At 49.1% G+C, this 26,246-nt stretch overlaps 1 protein-coding gene across 2 annotated transcripts in view; it reads left to right on the plus strand.

Annotated features, from left to right (window-relative positions):
* INTS3 (integrator complex subunit 3) overlaps positions 1–26,246 on the plus strand; it is a 1,800,341-nt gene that overhangs the window by 875,766 nt on the left and 898,329 nt on the right. For both annotated transcript variants that reach the window (XM_069651244.1, XM_069651252.1), the window contains exons 16-17: positions 8,261–8,390; positions 10,118–10,172. In XM_069651244.1, coding sequence (XP_069507345.1) covers positions 8,261–8,390; positions 10,118–10,172 — 185 coding nt within the window. The remainder of the gene's footprint in view (positions 1–8,260; positions 8,391–10,117; positions 10,173–26,246) is intronic.

The following is a 26,246-nucleotide window of genomic DNA, read 5'->3' on the forward strand; positions in this document are numbered from 1 at the left end:
CTACGACACCACCACCGGTGGAGCCCTGCTGGACTGCCTCACCACTTTTCCCAACGACAGAAGATCTCCCGCCGTAGAGTCTTCTTCCTTTGACTAGTGGGGATAACCAGTTTCACCGTCTTTTCGCCTTCCCGACGTACCTTGTGGCCGCCTTGCCTGTGCCAAGCACCCCGGCAACCGGGATACCACGTTTTACCGCGAAACAAAGGTACCACCTTTAACCGGAAAACTCCACGGCTGGTTTCTTCCCTGGTAGTGCAATGACCTTCACCTTTCCTCCAAGTCGAGATCTTCTCTTCCCCTGGACGACGACGCAATTTGCACCCACTACCAGGAACAACTGCCACCGCTGCAGGATCCTTCCCACTTAAGGTACCGTGTCCCGCCTGGCTTCCCTTGCTACCGACTGTACGGGGTAGATTTAGCCCCCGGCTTTCAAACCTGGGTTAGCCTGGGACACCCTGGCTAAACTTTCCTAAGCCTCTCTACTCTTTTTGAACCCTCTGCAAGACTTTCTAAGCCTAGTGTAACTGTGTGATCTTGGGCGCATTTGTGCTCTGCTCTCTCTAAGAGGGGGCCCAGCCTTTGGACTTTGGCTCACCAGTGACTTTTTGCTCTTCTGCCTTGCTAATAGTGTTCCTGAATCTTAGAGTGGTATACCTTTCCATATTCTGTCTTTTTCCCTCCCTTTCTCACAAACTTATTGGAGTGCCATCTAGTTAAGCGCTCACCTCTGTATGAAAATAAGTGGTGTTTTACAGTGACTTATCTGATAAGGAAAAAGGGGTGTATATATTATAATAGTAACTGTGTTTAGAATATTTTACAATAAGAGTGCTGAGGGTTTTCAACAGTGTGTTTTTAAATAAATAATTATATACTTTGATACCAAAGCTCTGGTCAGTGTTTGCTTGTATTATTGTATCTTAGTGCATATTGTGTATACTTTGCATACTGCCTAACTCTTCTTGAGGGAAGTCTGACTGCTCAGCCACAGCTACCAGGTAAATCTGGGTGGTACAGACTGCTACCAAGTGGGTTTACTGCCAACACCTGTAGTCTTAAATCTTTTGCAGTGGTCCCTAAGGGAACTGCACAGGTTTCTGCCTAGCAATAATCAATCACTGGTCTCTGGGTCATACTGCCCCCAGCCAATGACTGCCCTCTCCCTAAGCCCCGCCTCTGGCTGCCATCCTCAGATTTTTACCGCACGTTCAAGTGTTGGGAGTCCTCGTGCTATAGCTCTCGAGCTTTTGCTGCGTTTTCGCGCTTTTTCAGGAGATTTTTCTCATTTTTCGGTTAAATAGAGCCTCAAGCTCCACCGTTTCTACATCCGATCAACGGGGATCCGTTTCAGAGTTTTCTACGCCCCTCAAGGGTGAAGATTTCGTCGAGTTACGCTTTTGGAGGATTCCAGAAGTTCCGAGGCCTACCCTGGACATGGCCCAGGAGAAAGGAAGCTCGACGCCCGGGAAGCTGTTAAGGACCTGCCCTGGATGACAGCTTCAGAATGTTTTCAAGGAGACGAGCATTCGTTATGCCTCTACTGTCTCCATGAGGACAAGACGCACACGGAGAAGGACTGTGCGTTTTATGGGAACATGTCGGAGCGGACCATGAAGGATCGCCACCTCCGTCTCGCCAACTCGCTGGAAGGGAAGAGCCCGTCAGGCGAGAAGAAGAAAAAGAAGTCCGAGCGGTCTTCTAAGTCCTGTGAGGGCGCCCCGGCGACGGGGGCCCAACAAAAGGTCAAGCACCGCGAGTCCGCGGGCACCGGGAGCGCCGAACGGTCGGGCTCCTTGGCTGCCAGGCAGGGCGCATCCTCCCCGGCGCCATCAACCACGAGCCAACGCTCTGGCTCGGGTAAGAGGAAGTCCGAGAACCCTGCAAAGCTTCTGGAGAGGCCCCGGTCGATCTCGAAGATTCCGGCAGAGGGGGAGCGAGGCTCGGACCCTCCCCCCAAGGAGAAGGCCCCCAGGCGTACAGAAGGTGAACGATGGCCTTAATTCACCCTGCTAAGACCTCGATTGAGGATGTCGCAGCGGCCCTGGCTCAGCCTGTGGAGGCTACGCTAGTGGAGGCGACCTCAGGACCCAGAGTCTCCCTGCCACCGCGGAGGGAGTCATCTTTCAGGCCCATTGAGAAGACCCCCACGAAGTCCTCGTTGGAAAAGGTTGGAGAGGGGCAGGTGGCCATCGTGGATACGGATACGACCTCTGAAGAAGAGCTCATCGAAGTCGTGGAAGAGGCCCAGCCCACCGGGAGGGATCCCGACGACGAGAGCGACGGTGTCGCCGACGAGGTTCCTCAAGAGCCCTCGCGCCCGTCGTTTCCGGCGCTGCAGGACACTTCGGCAGCCATTTTGTCAGCGATTCAGTCCTTATGCTCGGAGATGAGGACAAGGTTGCCCCTCCCCCCGATGGAGATACCTGAGCCAGACCCGACGGGGGAACCGGAGCCAGGACCTTCGGAAAGTCCACCGCATAGGAGGAGGACGACGCATCCTACGCCACCTCTCACACCTCTGCGGCCTGCTCTGCCTTCCCCACGGGATGATGCAGGCACGGACACGGCTACGACAGGTACAGATGACGACGGAGGCGACGACGCGATGTGTCCCCCGTCGCCCCCTGCCCGGGCGTCCCCGCCCGACGAGATTGGATCCTTTCATGCCATGATGTCCAGGGCAACCGAGCTCTTCCAGCTCTGCCCAGAAGAGAAGAAGAAGGAAGGGTTCCTTTACCAACGGCGCGAGGCTTAAAGGAAGACGGTCCTCGCCGTACCACTTCTTGATGACATCTGGCTCGCCCTCCTCAACAACCCTGTCACGGCACCGGCAAAGAGGGACTGTTACGAGAAAAAGTACCGGGTCCCTGACGCTGCCCCCTTGTGCCTTCGGGCGCAACCTACCCCGGATTCGGTTGTTTCGGTGGCGGCAAAGAAGAAAGCGGGGGGGCATCGGCCTCAACATCAACTTCCCTGCCGGACGGCGAGGGCAGGAAGCTGGACACGATGGGACGACGGGTCATTTCATCCGCAGCGACGACTATCAAGGCGGCCAACGCCCTGGCTATCGTAGCCCTCTACGACAGGGAGTTGTGGTTCAAAATCGCCCCGCTGTTGGACTTCCTTCCGGATGCCAAAAGGGCTGAGGCCCTTGAAATCCTACAGGAAGGTGAGATTGCTTCGGACCACGCCATCACGGTGGCAACGGACATCGCCGACACCGGTTTCTGTCAGTTGGGCAACAGCGTTTGCCTGAGACGACGAGGATGGCTCAAGGCGACGGATTTCCGCCAGGACGTACAAACCAAGGTTTTGGACATGCCCTTCGACGGGAACAACCTGTTTGGGAAGGCGGTTGATGAGTCCCTTCAGGCCATCAAGACAGACACGGAGACTGCCCGGGCACTGAGAGTGCTCCAACAATGACGGCCGTCCTTTCGGAGCTCCGGAGGCAGACAAGGTGCCTCCAAGGGATCCGGCAGTTGCTCCTCCACGTACCGGCAAGATCTTCATCCCAGGAAGCCTACAGGGGACGCGGCAAGTCAGGTGGTGCCCGTCGTCATCGACAGGGAGGTCAAGGAGGCAAGGCGGCCTCCAAACAAGATTGAAACGACCTGTGGGGTCGGGCCCCCGCCGAAGCACCCCGGTGGGAGGCCAGCTGGTGAGGTTCGTTAGCGTGTGGGAGTCCATCTCCACCGACCGTTGGGTGCTGGACGCCCTGGCCCAAGGGTACGCCGTCGAGTTTCAGAAGAAGTGCCCTCGCGTTCCACCTGTGGCCAGGAAGGATAATCACGTCCCTCAACTACTGTTGGAAGTAAGGGCGATGCTCAATAAGGATGCCATCGAGCTCGTCCCAAAGTTGCTTCGGGGCTCCGGAGTTTACTCAAGGTACTTCCTCGTAAAAAAGAAGACAAGAGGATGGCGCCCCATCCTGGACCTGCGACGACTGAACAAGTACATCATGGCATATAAGTTCCGGATGGTCACCCTCCAGCATGTGCTGGGACAGCTGGAGGAGGGCGATTTCCTGGCGTTGTTGGACTTGGAGGATGCGTACTTCCACATCCCCATTCTAAAAAGACACCGAAAGTTCCTCAGGTTCGTGGTCCAGGGGCGGCACTACCAGTTCAAGGCCCTCCCGTTCGGATTGAAGTCGGCACCCAGGGTGTTCACCAACTGCCTCGCACCGGTGGTTGCGCAGCTGCGCCTACAGGGGATCCGCGTCTACCCCTACCTGGACGACTGGCTCATCCGGGCAAGGACAAGGGAGCTCGCCGTGGAGCACACTGTGAAGACAGTCCAGCTGCTCACGGACCTGGGATTCTCCATCAACTTGCCAAAATCCCACCCGGTTCCGTCGCAAGTCGCCCTGTTTCTGGGAGCCAAGTTCGACACAGTGGCGCGGCTGGCCTCGCAATCGGAGGAAAGGACCAGGACCATTCTGAGCAAGGTGCAGCGTCTGCTGGCCACGGACATGGCCAGGGTAAGATCTATCAAGTCCCTCCTCGGGATGATGTCCTCCTGCATTTATCTGGTGCGCCTTTCACAGGCTTCGGATGCGCCCCTTACAAGAGTTCCTCGACGCCCGCTGGGTCCAGTCGAGGGGCAGCTTCGAGGACAGCATCCCTCTCAACGAGACGTTCCTTCAGGCGATCCGGTGTTGGGGTACCCTCTCTCATCTGTCGGCGGGCACAGACTTTCAGACCCCAGCTCACCAAGTGACGGTGATGATGGACGCCTCCCTGGAAGGTTGGGGAGCGCACTCCGGAGATCTTCACGCGAGAGGCCTTTGGCTCCCGGAGGAGAAGTCACTCCACATCAACATCCGGAGCTCCGCGCAGTGTTCTGGGCCCTCAGGTCTTTTCTTCCGTCCCTCAAGGGCAAGGTGGTGAGGATCTTCACCGACAACACCACCATGATGTTCTACATCCGGAAGCAGGGTGGAACCAGATCCCCTGTCCTATCCAAGGAAGCCCAGGATCTGTGGCATTGGGCCGTCGCCCAAGGGTTGTTTCTGGTGCCTCTTCATCTGGCAGGAATAAAAAACACGATCGCCGATTCACTCAGCAGAGAGCTGCACTCGTGCCATGAGTGGGGAACTACGCCAGGATCAAGTGGATCGACTCTTCCGACGATGGGGCAAACCCCAAATCGATCTCTTCGCGATGGCGATGAATTCCAAGTGCCAGAGGTTCGCCAGCAGGTTCCCCCAGCCGAGGAGCATGGGCGATGCTTTCTCGTTCCCCTGGGACGGCCTATTTCTTTATGCGTTCCCTCCGCTGCTGTTGCTGCTCCGGCTCATCAACCAGCTCGAGAGGTCCTGGTGCAGGATGATCCTCGTCGCACCGGCGTGGCCGAGACAGATCTGGTTCCCGGACCTTCTGGACTTGTCAACGTCCACACCAGTCAAGCTGCCGACGCACGCAGATCTTCTCTCCTGAGAAGGAGGCGCCATTCTTCACCACAACCTGGAGTCGCTGAACTTGCAGGCCTGGCTCCTACAGCACTAGAGTTTGGAGGGTACGACATCCCGGCCGACTGCAGAGAGGTTCTTGCAAAGGCCAGGGCATCCTCAACTCTCAAGTGCTACGGACACAAATGGAAGAGGTTCTCTGTCTGGTGCCGTGCACAGAAGATTAACCCTCTGCGGATTACGGCCTTTCAAGTATTGCCGTACCTACTGTCATTGGCCAAGGCTGGACTAGCTCATGCTTCCATCAAGATACATCTGGCCGCCATCTCACGATACACCAGAACTACGGGACGGGCGTCCTTGTGGTCTCATCGACTGGTGAAGGAATTTATGAAAGGATTGTTCCGATCATTCCCGCCGGTGAAGGCCCCTGCCCCGGCGTGGGAGCTCAACGTGGTGCTGACCAGGCTCATGGGTCCCCCATTTGAGCCTATGCATTCAGCACCGTTCAGGTTTCTGTCGTGGAAGACAGCGTTTCTCGTGGCCATCACCTCCGCACGAGTGGGAGAGATCCAGGCCCTATCTTGCAAGCCGCCATACTTGACATTTCACGACACGAGGGTGGTGCTGAGGAAGCACCCCTCCTTCATGCCCAAGGTGCCGTCGGACTTCCACCTCAACGAACCCTTGGTGTTGCCAGTTTTCTTCCCGTCTCCTTTGTCGCTGGCTGAAAGGACTCTGCACTCGCTGGACGTAGCTAGAGCGCTGAAGTTCTACGTGGACCGCACAAAGAGTTTTCGGAAGACATCACAGCTGTTTGTGAACTTTGGGACTGTGAATCAAGGGAAGGCTCTCTCGAAGACTTCCATTTCCAGATGGCTCTCCGGCTGCATCATGCACTGTCACCGGTTGGCAAACCGACCGCTGCCCGGCCGTCGGAGAGCCCATTCGACCAGAGCGATCGCTGCTACCACGGCGTTCCTGTCTGGTGTGCCCCTGCTGGACATCGGCAGGGCTGCGACGTGGAGGTCGACGCACACCTTCACAAGATTCTACTGCATCAATTGGGACTCCAGGGAGGAGTCCAGGGTCGGCCAAGCAGTGCTGCGCAACTTGTTCGCTTAAGGTGAGCCTGGTGAGGAGGTTAGAGATGCTTAATGTTGAGTTGTTGTATTGCTTAATGTTGAGCCTGTTGCCACCTCCCGTGGTTGTGCATGTGTGTACTGCTATGTATTCTCTTATTCATGAGCATGTGAATCCATGCCAGACCCCATGCTGGAGAAGGAACAAGTTACTTACCTGTAACTGTTGTTCTCCAGCATGGGTCTGGCATGGATTCACATGCGAACCCTCCCGCCTACCCCTCTGCGGCTCTTCACTTGGTCATACTGCCACTTTATGTGCTACCAAATCTGAAGATGGCTGCCAGAGGCGGGGCTTAGGGAGAGGGCAGTCATTGGCTGGGGGCAGTATGACCCAGAGACCAGTGATTGGTTACTACTAAGAAAGACAGATCAGAAACTAAACTGATACTGATTTTTTTTTTCTATACCGAGGATTCCCGGCCTGACGACGGGGAATATTCATGAGCATGTGAATCCATGATGGAGAACAACAGTTTACAGGTAAGTAACTTGTTCCTTTTGCAGGGTTGACACGCCTCTACCCTCCGGTTCGTAGTCCGCACCCGCCGTTGGACCTAAATGTAGTCCTGACGGCGCTGTGCCATAAACCCTTTGAACCAATGGCTACGGTGGACCTCAAGTACTTGTCTTGGAAAGTGTCCTTTTTGGTTGCCATTACGTCAGCAAGGAGAGTGAGTGAGCTCCAGGCATTGTCGGTGGAGCATCCTTTCTTGGTCTTTCCCTGCCTCTGAGGCTTAGAGGGTTCTACACTGTCTTGATGTCCGAAGAGCTCTTAAGTTCTACCTGGACAGGACCTCCGAGCTTAGGAGTTCTTCTCAACTTTTTGTGACCTTCGATAACCCTCAGGGCAGGCAGGCGTCTAAGGCAACTATTTCTAGGTGGATCGCCGCCTGCATCACGGAGTCTTTCACCGTCCAAGGGCTGAAACCTCCTAAGGTATTCATGCACACCTGGTGCGGGGTAAGGCAGCCGCGGTTGCTTTTCAGAAATATGTCCCCTGGGAGTCAATTGCTAGGGCAGCTACTTGGGCCTCCCCATCTGCTTTCTGTAAGCATTATTGTCTCGACATGAGCTCAAGAGCTGACGCTCACTTTGGTCAGGCTGTGCTGAAGAACCTTGTTCAGTAAGGGGTATTTCCATCCACCCATAGTTCCTGTAAGGAGTGCTTGGGAATCTCCCATAAGTATGGAGGAAAGGGAAAGGGACGTAGGAGTATTACCAGGTTACTCACCGTAGTGACCACCTTACTCCTAGTCCATAGTCCCCTTTCCTCCATACGCCCGCCGTCCCCTCTAATAAATTTCCTCTGTTATTGCTAATGGGTCTTTGACCCGGCAATAGAAAAGGACTGATGGGCGATGCACGGGGCGGAGCCAAGGTGGGCGGGTTTACGGCTGCGTGCCAGGCCCCGCGCAAGAAAGAGAGGAAGGACAAATTTGGGGAAATATTTGGATGCTTTTTACATAGTGCTCCCGTCCCGTCCCACAGGACGGAGAGATGTCCCATAAGTATGGAGGAAAGGGGACTATGGGCTAGGAATAAGGTGGTCACTACGGTGAGTAACCTGGTAATACTCACATGTTCAATGTTTATGAAGATAATCATGAAACAGAAGGACTACAAGTGGGTAATATTTACTGTTTGTTTTTATTTTATGCCAATTTTTCATAGGGCTAATAAATGTTTTTTCTTGCAGGTAAGAAAAGGGAATTCCGTTTCCACCCAATTAAAGAAGCCATCATTGAGGAGCCAGTCGACATTACACCATACTTAGACCAGTTAGACGAATCCTTGAAAGATAGAGTGGTGTCCCTACAGAAGGGAAGGTATGTGCTTTTTCTATTTTATCTGCCTTGTTCTTACTTTGTCGTCCCTCCTTTAAAGGGATGGTTCGCCCAAAATTTTTTATTTCAAAAATAGATGGGCAATATTTAAAAAAAAAATTGGCATTTCCCCCCCTGCCCCCGCAACCCCCCCCCCCACCACGGCCCTACCCTCCCCCCAGTCCCTCTGTAAAATTTTGAGCGATTCAAGCTCAAAATTTGCAAAAGCAAGCACATGGGCGCATCCATTTTGTGAAATGGATGCCCGCCTGTGCTCGCTTTTGCTTTTGCGGCACTAATGAAGGAAAAGCCAGCCAGCTGTAGTAAACAAAAGCTACCACTCGGTGGCTTTTCTGTCATTGGTGCTGGGACTGGGAGGACGCGGACCGGAGACTACAGGCAGAAAAGCTGCAGCTGCATCTCGGTAAGTGCTATTAATTTTTTTTTTTTTAAATAAGCACTGGAGGTGCCCGGAAAACTTAGAAATAAAACTGCAGCTTTAAAAACGTATTTATGTTTGCGGTAGCTTTTGAAGCGACCGCAAACATAAATACAAGGTTATTGTGTTTGAAAACGCTGCGGTTTTTCTTTCTAAGTTTCTCAGGCTCCTGCGAGCCTGAGAAACTTAGAAAGAAAAACCGCAGCGTTTTCAAACAAAACCTCCCCGTGCGGAGCCCTAGAGCCCCAAACGGGAAAGCAGATTTAGGCAGAAACACTGCAGCATTTAGCATTTCCCATTTGGGGCTCTCGGGCCCCCCGTGGGGAGCCCGAGAGCCCCAAAAGGGAAATCAGCTGTAGGCAAAAACACTGCGGCATGTAAACACAACCATGTTGTGTTTCTGCCTGCCTTGGCTTTCACTTTGGGTCTCCGGTGCTCTCCTCGGAGAGCACCGGAGACCCAAAGTGATAGCCACGGCAGGCAGAAACACAATGCGGTTGTGTTTGAAAGCGCTGCGGTTTTTCTTTCTGAGTTTCTCAGGCTCCTCCGAGCCGGAGGAGCCTGAGAAACTTAGAAAGAAAAACTGCAGCGTTTTCAAACACAATAACGTTGTATTTATGTTTGCGGTCGCTTCAAAAGCTACCGCAAACATAAATGCAACGTTTTTAAAGCTGCGGTTTTATTTCTAAGTTTTCCGAGCTCCTCCAGCCCGGAAAACCTAGAAAAAAAACGCAGCTAGTATTTATTTTTATTTAAAAAATAGCACTTACCGAGATGCGCTGCAGCTTTTCTGCCTGTAGTCTCCGGTCCCCGTCCTCCACGTACAGCACCAATGAAGGAAAAGCCACCCAGTGGTAGCTTTTGTTTACTACAGCTGGCTGGCTTTTCCTTCATTAGTGCCGCAAAAGCGAGCACATCGGCAGGCATCCATTTCACAAAATGGATGCTCCCATGGGCTTTCATTGAGCTTGATTTGCTCAAAATTTTACATAGGGCCTTGGTAAAAAAAAAATTGGCAATCGATTTTTTTTTAATATTGCCTATCTATTTTTGAAATAAAACATTTTGGGCGAACCATCCCTTTACGTTCCCATGTGTTTCTTCCTACTTTTATTTGCTTTTTTCCATTCACACTGCTCTATTGCTCTCCTCTTGATATTTTCTCTCTCCTTCTCTCACCCTTTTGCCTTCTGCTAAAGCTGTCTTTTTCTCCTCATCCCCAACAGCTCTGCATCATATTTCTTCCCAAATTATTAATTTATGTCTGAATTTTCATGTATTTCTGTTGCAGTGATACCGAGGCACAATGTGAAGTTATGCAAGAGATTGTGGAACAAATCCTGGAGGTAAATGTTTTAGACTCATGTGTGAATGCTGTTTCTTTCAGGGAGGAGTGTGAACTAATGTTGGAGTTTACATATCTTTGTTCCATGTTATTTTGCATTTCATTATTTTCTTTTCTATAACCTTTGAGCCTCATCAGTTAAGAATGGATGGGCCTCGGGGTTCAATAAGTCCAGATTCTCCTTGATCGTTTCTTTACTAATCTGTACAAGCTTGAAATATCTCTGCTGTTTTTCAGATCGCATACCACCTTTTAGTTGCAAGAAAACATGCTTTTCAAGATAAATGCCTATCTCGCTGTCCTGTTTTTGACACAAAGATAATTTCACCCCCTGAAGCATATTCAGGCTGTCTTGTTTAGTTTCTAAATTGACATTTAAAAAAGGAAAACCAAATAGGAGGCAGGCCGGCAATGCAAACTAGAGAGTCTTGCTTTAATGCTGCAACACTGCTGCAATGCCTCAAAATCTGTCATTTTTTCTGATTTGTGGGACACGATTCTGGGAACGTTGTTCAAATAATGTCTGATGCATTCTATGCTTTTAACTTTTAAATTCAATACCCATTATCACCCTAACATGTCTGGTGAAAATGTGTTAAATTGAAACTCAATAACTGTCAGGGACAGGTTGACTATTCAAAAATACTACATTCCACCGTTATATATCATAACTTTTTAACACACAAACTTATTTTTGGAGCACTAAGTTCAAAGTATGGCAAATTTGGCACGAGCGACCCTTGAGACCTCTTCAAAAGCTATCCCCAATAAGAAGCACACCCTGTCCCTGCCAGAGAGTGCTGTCCCTATGGTGGCGGGCGGTGAAAAGATGGAGAATGCTATCCCTATCTCTACTGTGCAATCAATTTAACATCTCAATGTTAGGCAAAGTTTGTATGTAGTACCCTTTGGGTGCACTACGCGCAACTCTGACTACAGGCATAGGAAACCCAACCTTTGGTAGAAGCTTGTACTACACAGTTTTGGAAGCGTGTTGAGCAGCCAGGCTTATCTCAAGAGGGGTCAATGTGAGCTGTAGGGGAGTTACACAGAGATTCACAGTGACAAGTCTTCAAATAAACTCTTACACACAAGGTTTCTTGAATAAACAATTATTAATTTATCCGTCAGAGTAAGCTTTCTTCAGAAGGGAGCAATATAACAGTAACAATCAAATATACTTCAAAACTCACTCTCTTAGCTTCTAAATCAGTAAAGACCTTTTTGGGATGGCCCACAGACACAACCTACACCGTCAGGTGACTTCAATAGCTCGGGTGCTGGGGACATTAATGTCTTACTGTTTGCATTTAGAATACTGTTTAAGTTAGTAAAAGGAAAAAGGTTTTTAGAACAACAAGAGACCACAAATCTTTTTAAGCAGGCAAATACTTTTGGATCCCCTAAGCAGAGTCATTCAGTATAATAGGCTAGGCCAAAGTCAATGGCAAAGGCCTTATAAAGGATGAAGCACTAATGGTAGGTAGAAAAGTATATGCACAATGTTTTAGAAGTCTTTGAAGAAAAGAAGAATCAAATGTAGGGCCACAAGCTGATTAGACTTGAGTGGTAGAATATGCAAGCAACTCTACAATAAGAGGTACATTCTCTTAGACTTTACAGTACCTTTGTATTGAAACAAAAGTGCAGCATATGACTTATGTTCCTGTGCCTCAGTCGTGGGGACAAGAGGGAGGACTTTGGGGGGACTCCTGCACTACAATGGGACGGTCACCGCTCGCAACCGGCAATCTTTCCAACAAGTGGCACTTCAGTGTTTCAGCTCCTCGTGACTACCGCAAATAGCAACACTGTGGTTCCTGGCTATTGAGATGGACTTTCCTTGCTTCTGGGGTCCTGCACTCTGTTGCGGGGCCTCGGGCTCGGTCAATCCTGTTTCCTGGGAGTCCGGAGGATCTTCCTGGAGCTCTTGGCCAGCTTAAAAGCAATGCACACAATCTGTTGTTCCTCTCCCTGGCTATACGGTTTCCAGCAGCAACTCTGTGGAAATGCAATCAGCTCTGAGAAGGATGTCCAGGTGGCTTACTTTGGAGTTGATTGGTACCACCAACTCAAGGGGAGAAGTCGACCTTGCAGGGGCTTCTCTGTCGATACGAATTTGGAGTGTCAGCACAGCAGTAGGGCTTCACCGGGCAAACCAACGGTCCAGGATTTGCAGCAGGCGTCCTCTTCAAGTTCTTCTTCGGTTCCTTCGTCCAGTGGTCGACTCTGCCTTCCAAACCAAATTATTAGCCTTTTATTCAGTTCTTTCCCATTCATTCCAGCCTAGCTCTCACCCAGCAGGGTGGCTGTCCTTGCCGGACAGTCAGCTGGCCAATCACTACAGAGTGCATTTGGGTCTCCTAGGAGACTAAGCACAGGGAGTTTTTGGGCACCTCCCTCACTTCCTGCCTACCCCAGACACCCTGGAGCCAGAGGCGGGCTTCACTCGTGAATCCCGCCAAAGGCAAAGCGAACAATGGGACCAAACCTGGTTTGGCGCGCAGAGTAAATCTCAAGAAGGACCTTTCCACAAAGAAATGGCGAAAAAAGAAGACCGGGCCATTTTGACAAAAATGGCACCCTTCGGTGCTTTACTACAGCTGTGAATGCAGCCTGCAGTAAATGCACACCACAGAAGTTAAAACGAAACCACTGCCACCAGCCATTCAGTGAGGAAAGGGTAACATAAAAATGTTTACATTAGAAGCTAGACAAAGAGGATACTAGGTAACCCCTCCAGCACCCTATTGTAAGATAGTCTGTGCTGGGTCTAGAAAGTTACAAATGTAAGTAAAGTAAATTTCACTTTACTGCTCTGGAAAACAGTAGTTTATCCCAGAGAAGGTATTTAAACCTTTGGGAAATCTGAGAGATTTCCCTGTGCCACTGCCCTGAAGGTGCTGTGTGACTCAATGTAAAGAATGATGCCTATGGAGATTGTCTGACTCCACAACCAAAAGAAACGCACAGTCCAGAAATCACATTAAAATACAGGAGAGAGTTGGGGGAAAAAGGGTCTCACTCTCCAGGTAAAGCAATCAAGTCCTCAAAATCCAGCAAAGTTGCTGGAGGACTCGAAGGTGGAGGGAATGATCACATTTCTGAGAATTCTCCCTAACATTCAAACCATAAAAACCCACATGAGTGGTCAACCATGGAGTGGACGATGCATCATTGCCTCAACTTATTCATGTATCTAACATTACTAAGAGGATTTTAGCTGTAGGGCTCCTAGGGCCCTCGTTTATTCACCAACATAATGTTATTCGTGCATTCATGTGTAAGTGCCAGTGGGTAATATAAAAGGTACATGAATGGGAGTGATAGCAGTACCCTTTATCTGCATATAGTAAGAGGATTTGAATCTGAAAAGAATTCTTGTCAAAGCTATCTCCAATAGCTCGATCAGGAAATCACTAGGGACATTGCGTGGTTCTTCCAAGAATTTCTTCATGGCAGTTGGGGATTCCATTTGGGGAATATTAGAATACAAAGATTCCACATCTAGTGTAATCAGAATTTCTGAGTTGATATCATACGACAGATTCTCTATTTCCTTATTAACATCGGTGGTATCTGCCAAGTATGTCATTATTTTTTTAGCCATGTGTTTAAAGAAAGTCTAAAAATGGTCCAATCGGTTCCAAGATGGATCCACAAAAAGACATGATGGGTCTTCACGGGGGATTTAAAGGATCTTTGTGCAACTTTGGCAGTATGTAAAATAAAGGCGTTGTTGTTTTATCTGGAGTCGGGAATGACAATTCCTTTTTTTGTCAAAATGCCTGCTTCTAAGGCTATATTACACAATCTTAGTTTGTCTCTTTTTATACTCTCAGTAGGGTCCCCTCTCAATTTAACATAAAATTCAATATTATCCAATTGTTTCATGACTTCCTGGTCCTATTTCTTAGCTTCCCACACCACTATGCCTCCTTTAACAGCTTTTTTAATCACAACTGATTGGTCATTTTTTAGAGAGTTAAGATTTTTCCATTCAGCACTTGAAAAATTGTACCTGTAATTATATATATATATATTTTTCATTTTCATCATATATCAAGTGAAAATCTTTTAATACAGCTTTTTCAAATGTTTTAGTTTCTTTGGAGACCATCTGTAAAGTAGGCGTAAACGAGGATTTGGGCTTAATTTGGGCTCCTGTCTGTCTATATTATCTAAGCCGAAAAAATCTTTATGCGTATTTTCTAGAAAAAAGCACGAAATTCAATTTCAACTTCCATTCCTCTTGGGTTCTTCCTATGTATGAATGAAAAACCTTTCTCCAAAATCGATACTTCTGATTTTGTTAATATCTTCTCAGAGATATTCTAGACAGCTGACTATCTTTCTATCATCTGTACGCTCGTTTGCGTGTCTTGAAAAAGTTTGGTAACGGCGGGGGACCTTGATCTTTGGTGGAAAAGGAAGTTCTTGAGGAGGGTAAGCCTGCTGATGTCTTTGAGGTATAAAATTAGACATCGATGGATAACTAATTTGTGAATATTTTGTTGTTGGAAATATTGTCGACCCCTTCTGCCTCTGAAGTCTACTTGATTGCGTGATCTATAGTTCTGCTGATATCCTCTCTTTCCTTTACGGGAGACATCACCATTTAACACAGTGCCAGCAAAATATCCATTGGAGCCCAGGAGTAGGGAAATCAGACTACGTTTGTGTATGGATGCACAAAGTCTATGCCACAGGCAGGTGTCTGCACATCCCCATCAAAATGGGTTGGTACCCAGTGCCATGGTCCACCTTATGACTCAAGGCTTCTCCATTCTAGGCTGTTGGGGGTGGAGGGGTGTTTGCCCTTAACTATGGTGTCTAGGCCCCAAACCCTAGGACCTCAATGTTCTCTCCTCTACAAGATGCTCTGCCCAGATATATTTTTTTTTATTAAGCCTTTAATTCTGGAATTTGCCACACACATTAGGCAGTAAAGGGGGTTTTCAGTACTCTCAATTATAGACAGACCTTTTCCCTCAGAGTAGATTTTCATGGAGGAAGAAGTGCCAAAGTCCAGAGTACTTTGCGTTCTGTTGGTTTAGTTTATCAGTCTCTGATGTGTTCCATGAGGACCATATCTTAGTCCTGGGCTCTTCGTTACACTGGAATCTGTCACCACTTGGAGGGGCAATCCAATCTGAGACTGTGAAAATGAATACAGACAGCGAAGACAATTAAAAGGAAGTGGAATTACCGTAGGGAACCCACAAGGAAACACACAATGGCCAATCACAAGTTGCCAACGGAACGAGGCAGAAAGAACTCGCATTGTGTCTGTTAGGGATTACAAGAGTAATCCACAAGATATCAAAATGTCCCATGAAGCACAGGGGGTGAAGTCCTTGCGGCAGCCCAAGACGCAGGAGGAGGAAGGATGGTTCCAGAAGAAAAAGGAGCTGTATGTTTACTGGGAGTGGTCTCTCAAACATTGGCAGCGACTAGACTAAAAGGAAAATTGAGGAAAGCCTGTCAAAGGGTGTTTCTCCGATATTGCCAGAGACCAGAATCAAAGGAGAACAATGTTTTGCAAGACTGCAGAGGGCTACATCCCAGACTCTCGCATAGGCCAGAAGCTAAGACAGAAAACCTAAAGCCTGTTCAGGGATGGGATGTTTGGCCCAGGGAATTGGGGGGCATGGCTTGTGGGTGCGAGGTAGGAATTGACAAAGTAGTGAGCCGTGCGGTCAATCCCTGGGACTGTGGATCCACAAAGCGTTAGGCATTATTTCTTTGGGTCTGGGCCAGGGAACCCTGATATTGACAATTGGGAATTTGGGTATGTCTTTACATCATTTAAGTAAGTCCATCTCGACAGTTAAGTTGTACCCCGAGTGTTAGCGAAACACCTGCACCCTATAGATAAATCCTAGCGTCTTGTGTAAGGGGAAAAAAGCTGTTTAACTTTACTTTAAGTTGTGTATTCTTTTAAATGCCTCAGAGGCAGGAGCCACAGTAGGATATGTGCCAATTTGTTTATTTTTATGCCTGCTCAGGCAGTGTACTTCACCATTAGGTCCTCCTTTTTCAAATGCTGCTTAGAACGCTAAAGCTGAGCAATTGACTGGTCACCCCCCCCAGGTGGCCATACTAGCTGAGGAGGATCCTAAAAGGACTGAAGAAAGAACTGTTGGGGAGGCTGACCAGCAGGACGTGGCTGGTGTTGGTGGGAGCGTCGCATGTGAATCTATTAAACATACTAATGCTGGATAACAGGAGTTAGACAAGTAACTTAACCCCTCTCTGGCATTGGATCTTTCATAGGTTCACGCGTTGTTGAATAGATCAATAGCAGTAAACATACACAGAGGTATTTAAGGAGGAGGACCTGTGGCTCATCTCGGGAGAATGGGCTTTAGAGGACCACACATTCTAGTCTGGATATCTCCTTTAAATTCTTGTCGTTAAAATAGAATTTGCTGAAGGTATGTGAAGACTGACGCTTGACAGCCCTGTGAATGTCCAACAGAAGCACTTTGGCTAGGCGAACCATAGTATAGGACATGGCTCTTGTGGAATACGCTTGTCGCTGCCCAGGCAGCAGTTTTTGGGCTTGGTGATGGCAAGAGGAAATGCACAACCTCAACCACCTGGAGATGGACGGAGGATTTAGAAAGGTACAATTGACTTCAAAGGCAGTAAACAGCTGTGAATATATACAAAATCACTTGTTGCACTCAGTGCTCCAGATAAGATTTGGAAGTGGGAGTATTTTACTCCCTATTCTTTAAAGTTGGGAGTATGATTTTTACGGAGTACACATGTTAGTCCAATTCTCAATGAGAGTATTTTATAAGCGAGTAAAAATTCTTTTAAATGAACAATCAATGTTTTTGCAATATTTATTTCTTAGCACCTAGCTATTCAAGCACATTAAAGCATACATGTTTACTTCTTCCAATCAGGCAGTTAATATAGTAGTTTCTTCCTGTGGTACTACGTGCACTACTGGTCCAAACATATCCATTAAGCTTTGAGGGTTAAAACAGTGGCACAAGATTCTACATGTCTTTTTCCTATTTTTTGTTGCATGTATTTTTCCTCCCTATTTTAATTTTTTGGGAGTGTTTGCCAGTTTGTAGAGTAAAAATGACCGCTACACCCCTTATCTGTAGTGTTGCCTGTGCTCCATATAGTTTCTAAGGGCCTTCATCACATCCAAGGAATGGAATGACCTTTCAGCAGGTGTAGATGGGACTCTGAAGAAAACTGGCAGCACCAAAGGTTTGTTCAAATGCAAAGGAGTACAGTAGAGGTATAATCACTAATGTTAGTGCAGTTTATTATATTTCCATTGAAACTGCTTTACTGTTTACTGTTCCAAAGGATGCCCACCCTGATGAACGGGAATATTCAACAGTGTTGAGTTGAATTTCTAGAATCTGGACTGGTGGACCGATTTTACGAGGCCATCCCAGTTATGGTGAACAGGAATCTCTAAGAGTTTAGCCAAACCCCCATCAAGGTAGAATGGTGAGCAGTCAAGGCTTAGTCTCAAGAGAGTGTGAGCATGGTGTAAGGCAGACCACCAGACAAAGAAAATACAATACTTTAAGGAAAAATATTTTTAAGGGTTTTGGTGTTCGTTTTGCAGGCATCTGGCAGTTCAAATGTGATGACCATTTTTCTCGGGGGAGCTAGTGCCCTAAATCTAGGTTGGGTTATTTTGGCAGCTCAGGACCTCTGCCCCGGCTCCCATGGGTTTTTCCTTCAGACGAGACGCAGCCTTACTCCTGCTCGGCTATTCACATTCCTTTCTGGTTTCGCAGGCCTGCAACACAATACAATTATACTTTATCTATACTAGGCAATACTGTTAAGATGTAGAAGTTATCTCGGGGGAAACAGTTGCAGCTTGCGCCACCTTCTAATATATTCCCCATTGGTTCTGTAGAAGCGGAACTGTCTCCTCAGTCTTCTGGTTCTGCTCCAGCACATCATATATTAAAATGCTGTTTGATAAATGCAGACTCCATAGCTGCACACTGACAATTGCTACGACTATTTATATGAACATGGCTCGGATCTCATGTGCGTTACTTGAGCCTGGTTAGGTGAGTTCTCTGGACCTACTGTGGTCCAACTTCTTTTCCCGGGTTCAGTATCCTTAAAATGCGAATTGGTCAATTTCATCACAAACAAATCTTTGACTGGCGGCTTTCATCGAACGGCAGCCTGTCTGGGACTGCGCATGTGTTTACTGCACACACCATGGACGAGAAGAGGGGTGAAATGGAAGATGAGGGGTTTGGGGGTGGGGTGGGGGGGTGTGTGTTTATGTATGTATGTGGGCGGGGTGCATGTGCCGTTGTGAATGTTATGCGTTGCTGGGGTCTGTGTGAGAAAAAGGATATCGGGGTTGGCAGGATTGGACTCACCGGATAGATGTTGGGGAAAGGGGCAAACTGTAGGGGAGGGGGGCAACATAGGGAAAAAAGCTAAACCCTGCAGCACAGTTTTCATTGTGAACTGTGAGCGTTTTGTTTGCAAGGAGTTGTCTTGCGAACAAATCGGACTCGTCAAAATCATCCTTAACCTTTGTATGGGCAGCGCTGCTCTCTCCCCCCCCCACCCCCACGCCACAGGGGTGGGGACGAGGTGGTCTGTGTTGGGTAATATTATTTTTAAGTCTGTATACACAGGCACTCTGATGCCATCGCACCACAGTATTAGAATGGAGGCAGTCCTTGTTCGGATTGCCTCATCTCCCTCCTCCTCTGTCCATATCTTGCTATTCTCCAGCATTGGATCTTTCATGGATTCACATGCTTAGAATATTCCCCGTCGACAGACTGGGAACCCTCGGTAAGCTTATAAAGCCGTTTCCCATAGGAAAACGTTTGACACTTTCGTGTCCTATCTACGTCGTTTTGGACCACGCACGCATGCCCCACTAGGACGTAGCGGTATAAATGCCCCACCCCCGCAGCTCCCTTCAGATTTCAACCGTCTCCAAAGTAGTGGGAGCACCTCGTGTAGTCTACTATTTGGTTAGGTTGTGCTGTTGGGGTTTTTCTCCTGATGTCGGGAAAAGCTCTGTCCGCCCGTGCGCTACGTGCGGGTTGAAGGTGTACGAGGGGGACGGACATATGGACTGCATATACTGTCTACACCCTCATCATTCGGCAGACAAGTGCGACATATGTAAGGGCTTTTCCCAGAAGACTCTTAAAGATCAGAGTCAAAGACTTGTGGCATGGTTGAACGACAGAGCGGGGGCATACCCGCCTTCGGCGGGGGGCTCCACGCGCAGCGCGGCCTCAGTGTCAAAATCTTCAGGGGCCCCGTGCCGCTCAACGTTGTCGGAACCCCCGGTGAAGAAATTGCGACCGGCGGAGAAAGATTCATCGGAAGGCCATTCCAAGGACTCTTCCTCGAAGAAGGCCTCTTCACCCTCATCTTCAGCGAGGAAAGACAAAAAAGAAAAATCTAAATCCTCCTCGGGCGATCGTCATAGATCAGCCTCGAGTCGAGATGCAGAGAAACGCAGATCGAGTTCGGAAAAGGCGGGAACTCCGCATAGGCCTGCACGACCACCACCGTCGTCGACTGTAGGGCAGTCGTCGACTACTTCTCTGCCGCTGACACAGTTGGCCTCAACCGTTCCTGGACCGCAGACGACGTCGTCGATGACGGAGCCGACTATCGCTTTGTCGACGGAGATCCTGCAAGAAGCCTGGCGTCCAGAGGTATACGACCCAATTTCGCCGGAGACACTTCTGCAGCAAGAGGCCTGGTCGGTGTCCTCGGGAGACGAGGATGTGAGAATAGCTGGCCCTGCAGATCTAGGGTTACAAGTTACCAGGCCTCTCTCCGGGAGCATTCCAGGTTCTACCCTCTGATCAATCCACAGTCACTTTTGTCATTGGAAGTCTTATCCACGTTGCAAACGTTGCTGAAGACACTGGATGACAGACTACCTAGAACAACTCCGGCTAGGTCGGTCATCGACGACCCGGGCCCGTCTCGTCGACCACCGCCTTCAACCCCCGCGGCAGTGCCGCCGGATGCAAACCTCTCGGCCCCACGCCGCGAGGAAGGGGAACTGATGGATTCGGACTCGGACAGCAGAGCCTCGTTAGTTGTCTCCCTTTCCCCCTCCAGGGATCCAACCTGGGATTCCGAAGCAGAATTGGAAAGCCTGAGGAGCCCGGCTCAGCCGTCTCCCCCAGACAATATTGGGTCATTTCACACCATGATGGCCAGGGCTTGTACAGAATTCGGGCTGGCCCAGGAAGAAGAGAAAAAGGACTGTTTTCTTTTCAACCACATGGGAAAAAGGAGAAGGTCGGTGTTTTCAGTACCCATCCTGGATCATGTGTGGAAGGAAGGATTGCAGACCATGCGCCACCCTTTCTCGGAACCAGCGATAAAGGGTCGTCTAGAGAAAAAATGTAAGGCCCCGCACTCTACTCCCAAGTGCCTTTCCTCCCAACCAACTCCTGACTCAGTGGTATCGGCGGCCTCAGCGAGGAAGGCGAGCGCCAGCACAAGTGCACGACCCCCCCCTGGAAAGTGATGCCAGACAGGATGCTTTCGGCAAAAAAGTGCTGTTGGTAGGTGCTACCACAGTGAAGGCGGCCAATTCTCTAGCCATAGTTGCCAGATACGACAGGGAGATGTGGCACCGGCTGGCTCCTATACTGGAACACCTTCCGGATGAACATCGCAAAGCCGCTATGTTGCTGGTCAGAGACGGTGAAGAGGCTTCCAATCATGCCATAAACATCGAAGTGGACCTCGCGGAGTCGGGGTTTAAGCAGGTGAATAACGGTGTGGTTCTCCGACGGCAGGCATGGCTAAAATGCACCAACTTCCGACCGGAGGTGCAGTACAAGGTACTGGATATGCCTTTTGAAGGAGACCTACTCTTCGGCGAGAAGGTGGACGAAGCCCTGAAGGGCATGAAAGAGAACTCCGGACACAGCGCGTTCCTTGGGGGCCCTCCAGAGTGGTCGGAGTTTCCGGTCTTTTCATCCCTTCAGGAGAGCATCGGGAAATTCCAGATTCTCAGCATCGAGGGACAGATACTTCAGTAGGCCAGCATACCCCTCCCAGGGATACAGACGAGCTTTGCAAGCGGCTAAACGTCGCCGGGACTACCAAGCCCCCAAGAAGAGAGCAGGTTACTTGTCGACGAGGGATAAGCAGACCAAGGACCAGCAATGACGGGCATCGGAACGTTCTGGGGGCAGAGTATCATGTTACATCAACGAATGGGAGCAAATAACGGATCAATGGGTGTTGGACACTGTAAGATACGGACATTCCCTGCAATTCAAAAGCAACCCTCCGCACATTCCACCAGCGTTTGTAGCTCAATCCCATCTGAGCGTGTTGCAGCAGGAAGTAGCACTTATGCTACAAAAAGATGCTATAGAATTGGTTCCGTCGTTACAAAGGGGTCAAGGGATTTATTCCCGATACTTTGTGGTGAAAAAACCAAACGGAAAGTGGCGTCCCATCCTAGACCTGCGAGAGCTAAACAAATCGTTGAAAAGCATGAATTTCAAGATGCTCACGCTCCAAGAAGTGATCCGGTCAGTTCAAGAAGGAGATTTTCTGGCGTCTCTGGACCTGCAGGACGCGTACTTCCACATACTGATGTGTCAGCGACACAAGAAGTTCCTAAGGTTTGTGGTAGGGCGGACTCGCTACCAGTTCACAGTACTTCCCTTTGCACTGAAATCTTCTCCCAGAACGTTCACGAAATGTTTGGCCCCGGTGGCAGCCTGGCTGCGAAGGCAAGGCCATCATGTAAACCCGTATCTCGACTACTGGTTGGTGAGGGGATCCTCCCCTATGTCAACGCACAGGAGTCTGCAGGCCACCATGAACCTCTTACAGCGGCTGGGGTTTGCGATAAACTTCGAGAAATCCTCGTTAACACCGTCAAGAAGCTTGGTGTTCCTGGGCGCACAGTTCGAGACCCAGTCAGGGTTAGTGAGACCATCCCTCGACAGGATCACCAAACTCAGTCGATTGGCAGGTCAGTTGAAAATCAATACCAGACTGTCAGTGAGAAAATATACGTTGATCCTGGGCACTATGGCGTCCTGTATTCCTCTGGTGGGCAACTGCCGCCTGTTCATGAGGCCAGTGCAACAGTTCTGGCGGACCGATGGACGCAGGCTCAAGGCCTCTGGTCAGACAAACTGGACGACGACGAGCTCCTATTAGCTCTTCAGTGGTGGAAAAGCGTCCAGAATCTATCCAAAGGAGTACCCCTACAGGAGCCGGAGTTTCGATTAACCATAGTGACGGACGCGTCCCTAACTGGCTGGGGGGCACACAAGGCCGTTGGTCTCAGAGGGAATCTCTCCTGCACATCAACGTTCTGGAACTGAGAGCAGTGCGCTGGCCCCTGAGGGCGTTCCTGCCTCACATCAGAGGGTCCACAGCGAGAGTTTTGACGGACAACACCACAGCGATGTTTTACTTGAGGAAGCAAGGCGGCACACGATCCCAAACCCTTTCCATCGAGGCTCAGGTGTGGCACTGGGCTCTGAAACACAATATATCCATCGTAGCTCATCACCTTCCAGGAGTAAGGAACGAACAGGCGGACTCGCTAAGCAGAAATATGGACCAGATTCATGAGTGGGAAATAAACACCGGTCAACTGTTGAAGGTCTTCAAGAAATGGGGGCGGCCTCCGCTGGATCTCTTCGCCACGCAGAGGAACAAGAAGTGCGAGATGTATGCCAGCAGGTGGCTACAGGAAGGTTAGCTGGGAGAAGCGTTCTCTTTCCCGTGGACGGACAAGTTCCTCTACGCCTTCCCTCCGTTTCCTCTGATACGGAGAAGTCTGCAGTGGATACGCAGGTACAGGTGCCGTGTCATCCTGGTGGCACCGTGTCTGCCGAGGCAGCCATGGTTTTCCGACCTGCTTCACCTGTCGGCGGATCATCCGATAACGTTCCTGAAGGTTCCCAACCTCCTGTCCCGGGACAAGGGAACAGTGTGGCATCACAATCCAGACAGTCTCAATCTAACAGCATGGCTCCTGACTTTTCAGAATTTGGTGCCTTGAACATTTCCTCGGACTGTCGGAAGATCTTACAAGCTGCGCGAGCCCCTTCCACCAACAAGTCCTACAGGTGTAAGTGGAGAAGATTCTGTGCGTGGTGTCAAGGACAGACGGGAGTGCAAGTGCAACCTCTGAGGTTACTCGGAACAGCTTCTTCCTTATCTAATACACGTAGCAAAAAGCAGATTGTCCTTTTCATCACTAAAGGTTCACCTGGCGGCCATCTCTAGGTTCACAAGAAGGAAGTCCTCTCCCTTGATTAGCGACAGATTAGTGAAACGCTTCATGAGAGGTTTGTTCCGGACATTCCCTCCGGTTAAACGTTTTCCACCAACGTGGAGCCTGAATATAGTGCTAGCATGGTTAATGAAACCACCATTTGAGCCAATGGCCACATCGTCGATGAAGTTCTTGTCATGGAAAGTGGCTTTTCTAATGGCTATAACATCAGCAAGACGGATCTCGGAGTTGCAAGCGTTGGTCATAGACCCTCCGTACCTCAGATTTTTCAAGGACAAAGTGATTCTGTCAACAAGTCCTCGTTTCATCCCAAAAGTTCCTACAACTTATCATAAGTACGCCTCCATTGTCCTGCCCACCTTCTTCGCGACCCCTTCATCGGCTGCGGAAAAGATCCTACATACCTTGGGACGTCAAGAGGGCTCTAAAATTTTACCTTCATCGAACTCAACAACTTCGATCTACGCAGCAACTCTTCGTTGCATATGGCCCTTTGGCAAAAGGGAAGGCAATCTCAAAACAGGGACTGGCCCGATGGGTCTCGTCGACGATTGCCTTCTGTCATTCAAAGGCGGGAAAACCGCTACAAGGACGTCCGAGAGCTCATTCAACCAGGGCGACTTCGTCGTCGACTGCGTTGTGGGCAGGGGTACCACTGACAGACATTTGCCAGGCGGCAGCATGGTCAGTGCCTCACACATTTACCCGCCACTACTGCCTCGAACGACAGCATGCGGACGAAATACAAATGGGAAGAGCAGTCTTGCGACATCTATTTCAATAAGGTAAGCCCTTTTTCAAGAAGGGTCTCTGCTGATTTGGACATATATATATATGTATGGATATATGTATATAGGTATAAATGTGTGTATGTATACTGTTATTGCTTTATATGGATATTGCTCTGTGCAGTTACTGTGGCACACTTTAAATCCGAATCTTATGTAAACATGATTCGCTATATATGCAGGATTGGGTGGGTGCCAGATTGCATTCACACCACCTCCTTTTTCAGGATCACTGCTGTGCATTCTATTCTAATCATGTGAATCCATGAAAGATCCAATGCTGGAGAAGGGAATAGTTTCTTACCTGTAACTCCATTTCTCCAGCATTGGTATCTTTCATGGATTCACATGCGCCCGCCGGCCTCCCCTAAATGTAATCGTCTTGTAGTTCTTGGTTTCACCCCATTCTGCTTTGGAAGGGTCGAAATCTGGAAGGAGCCGCGGGGGTGGGGCATTTATACCGCTACGTCCTAGTGGGGCGTGCGTGCACGGCCCAAAACGACGTAGATAGGACACAAAAGTGTTGAACGTTTTCCTATGGGAAATGGCTTTATAAGCTTACCGAGGGTTCCCAGTCTGTCGACTGGGAATATTCTAAGCATGTGAATCCATGAAAGATACCAATGCTGGAGAAATGGAGTTACAGGTAAGAAACTATTCCCATCTACCTTCCCTCCCTCCCCCCGGGCCCTGACAGCAAGTTCCTTGATCCATTTGCAGAGCTTATCTCTGACCTCCATTTTCATTTTTCTAACATTTGGGTATTAGGTGGTCTTAATTTTCCATTTAATCTTTCTAACTCCTTTGTTAATCATCTTTACTCTGCCATGCTTGACCTTGCACTCTCTCAGCTGGTGGTTTGTCACACTCATATGTTGGGTACACATTGGATCTGATTTTTTGCACTCATGACCATATGTGATCCGTCCAGGACATAGCAAGTGGATCTTTTTGTCATTCCATTTCTGTGGAAATCGCTTCCCACTATGCCTGGACAGAATACTCCCTCTGTACATTGCTGTAACTGGCGTTCTGTCCCTCTCTCTGATACAGCAGTAGTGCTTATGACCACTGTGAAGGCCAGTCTTCTGTGGACCTTGACCGCATCTCCAGGGCCTGTGTGGCTTCTGCTGAATCCCTTGCTCTACTTGCACTCATGAAGCCCAGAGCCAGTTGCTCTCCATGGTTCAACGATCATTTCAGGGCTCTTTGCTTGAAAAGGAGACAAGCTGAGCGGAAGTGGAGGTCTTCCTATGGGTGAGAGGGTAAGCTCTCTTTGAAACATATTTCTTCTCTTTATGTTCGTGAGACCGAGTGTGTCTATTTTAGCATTGTACGTTCGCTCTCCTCCATTCCTTCAGAGGTGATTGCTCCATCCCAATCTTTGTGCAACTTTCTGCAAATATTTGCATCAAAAACGGCTGTGTCGGGCTGCAGATGGGCCGATGCCCAGGGGCTGGCCTGACTTTTGGACATCCCTACTTGTGGTCTTCCTTTCCAGTTTTTGACCCCCAGGATATTATTGCAGCCACACTAAAGTTAAAATCTGCATCCCCTACTGTTCCCATCCCTCTTTTTGTGATGGACATTATGCCCTTTGTCGCCCCTTTGATCACTCAGCCGGTTAACCTCTCCTTTTCATTGGGTTCTATCCCAGCTAATTTGAAGCACGCTTTGGCTATCCCTCTACTTAGAAAAGCAGGATCTAAGGAGGGTTTTTTAAAATCTAATTTCCATCGTAGTTCTCTCCTTCCTTTTTTGTCTAAACTCCTGTAAACTTTGGTGGTCTCCCGCCTCTGCTCTTTTTTGGAAAGTTCCTCATTCTTTGACGTCTCAAAGTCCGATTTCTTCTGGACCGCTGCCCAGCCGGAGTGCAGGTCTCTGCAGGTGATCTGGCACGTCTTCAGGACCAAGGCGGCATTGGAGCTCTCATTCTTTTAGATCTCTCCACCGCCTTTGATACCATCGAACATTTGGTCTTTTGGGAGCGCCTTGCACGAACCGA

Source organism: Ambystoma mexicanum, chromosome 1p, assembly GCF_040938575.1.
Source record: "Ambystoma mexicanum isolate Mex_15411 chromosome 1p, UKY_AmexF1_1, whole genome shotgun sequence".
Lineage (NCBI taxonomy): Eukaryota > Metazoa > Chordata > Amphibia > Caudata > Ambystomatidae > Ambystoma > Ambystoma mexicanum.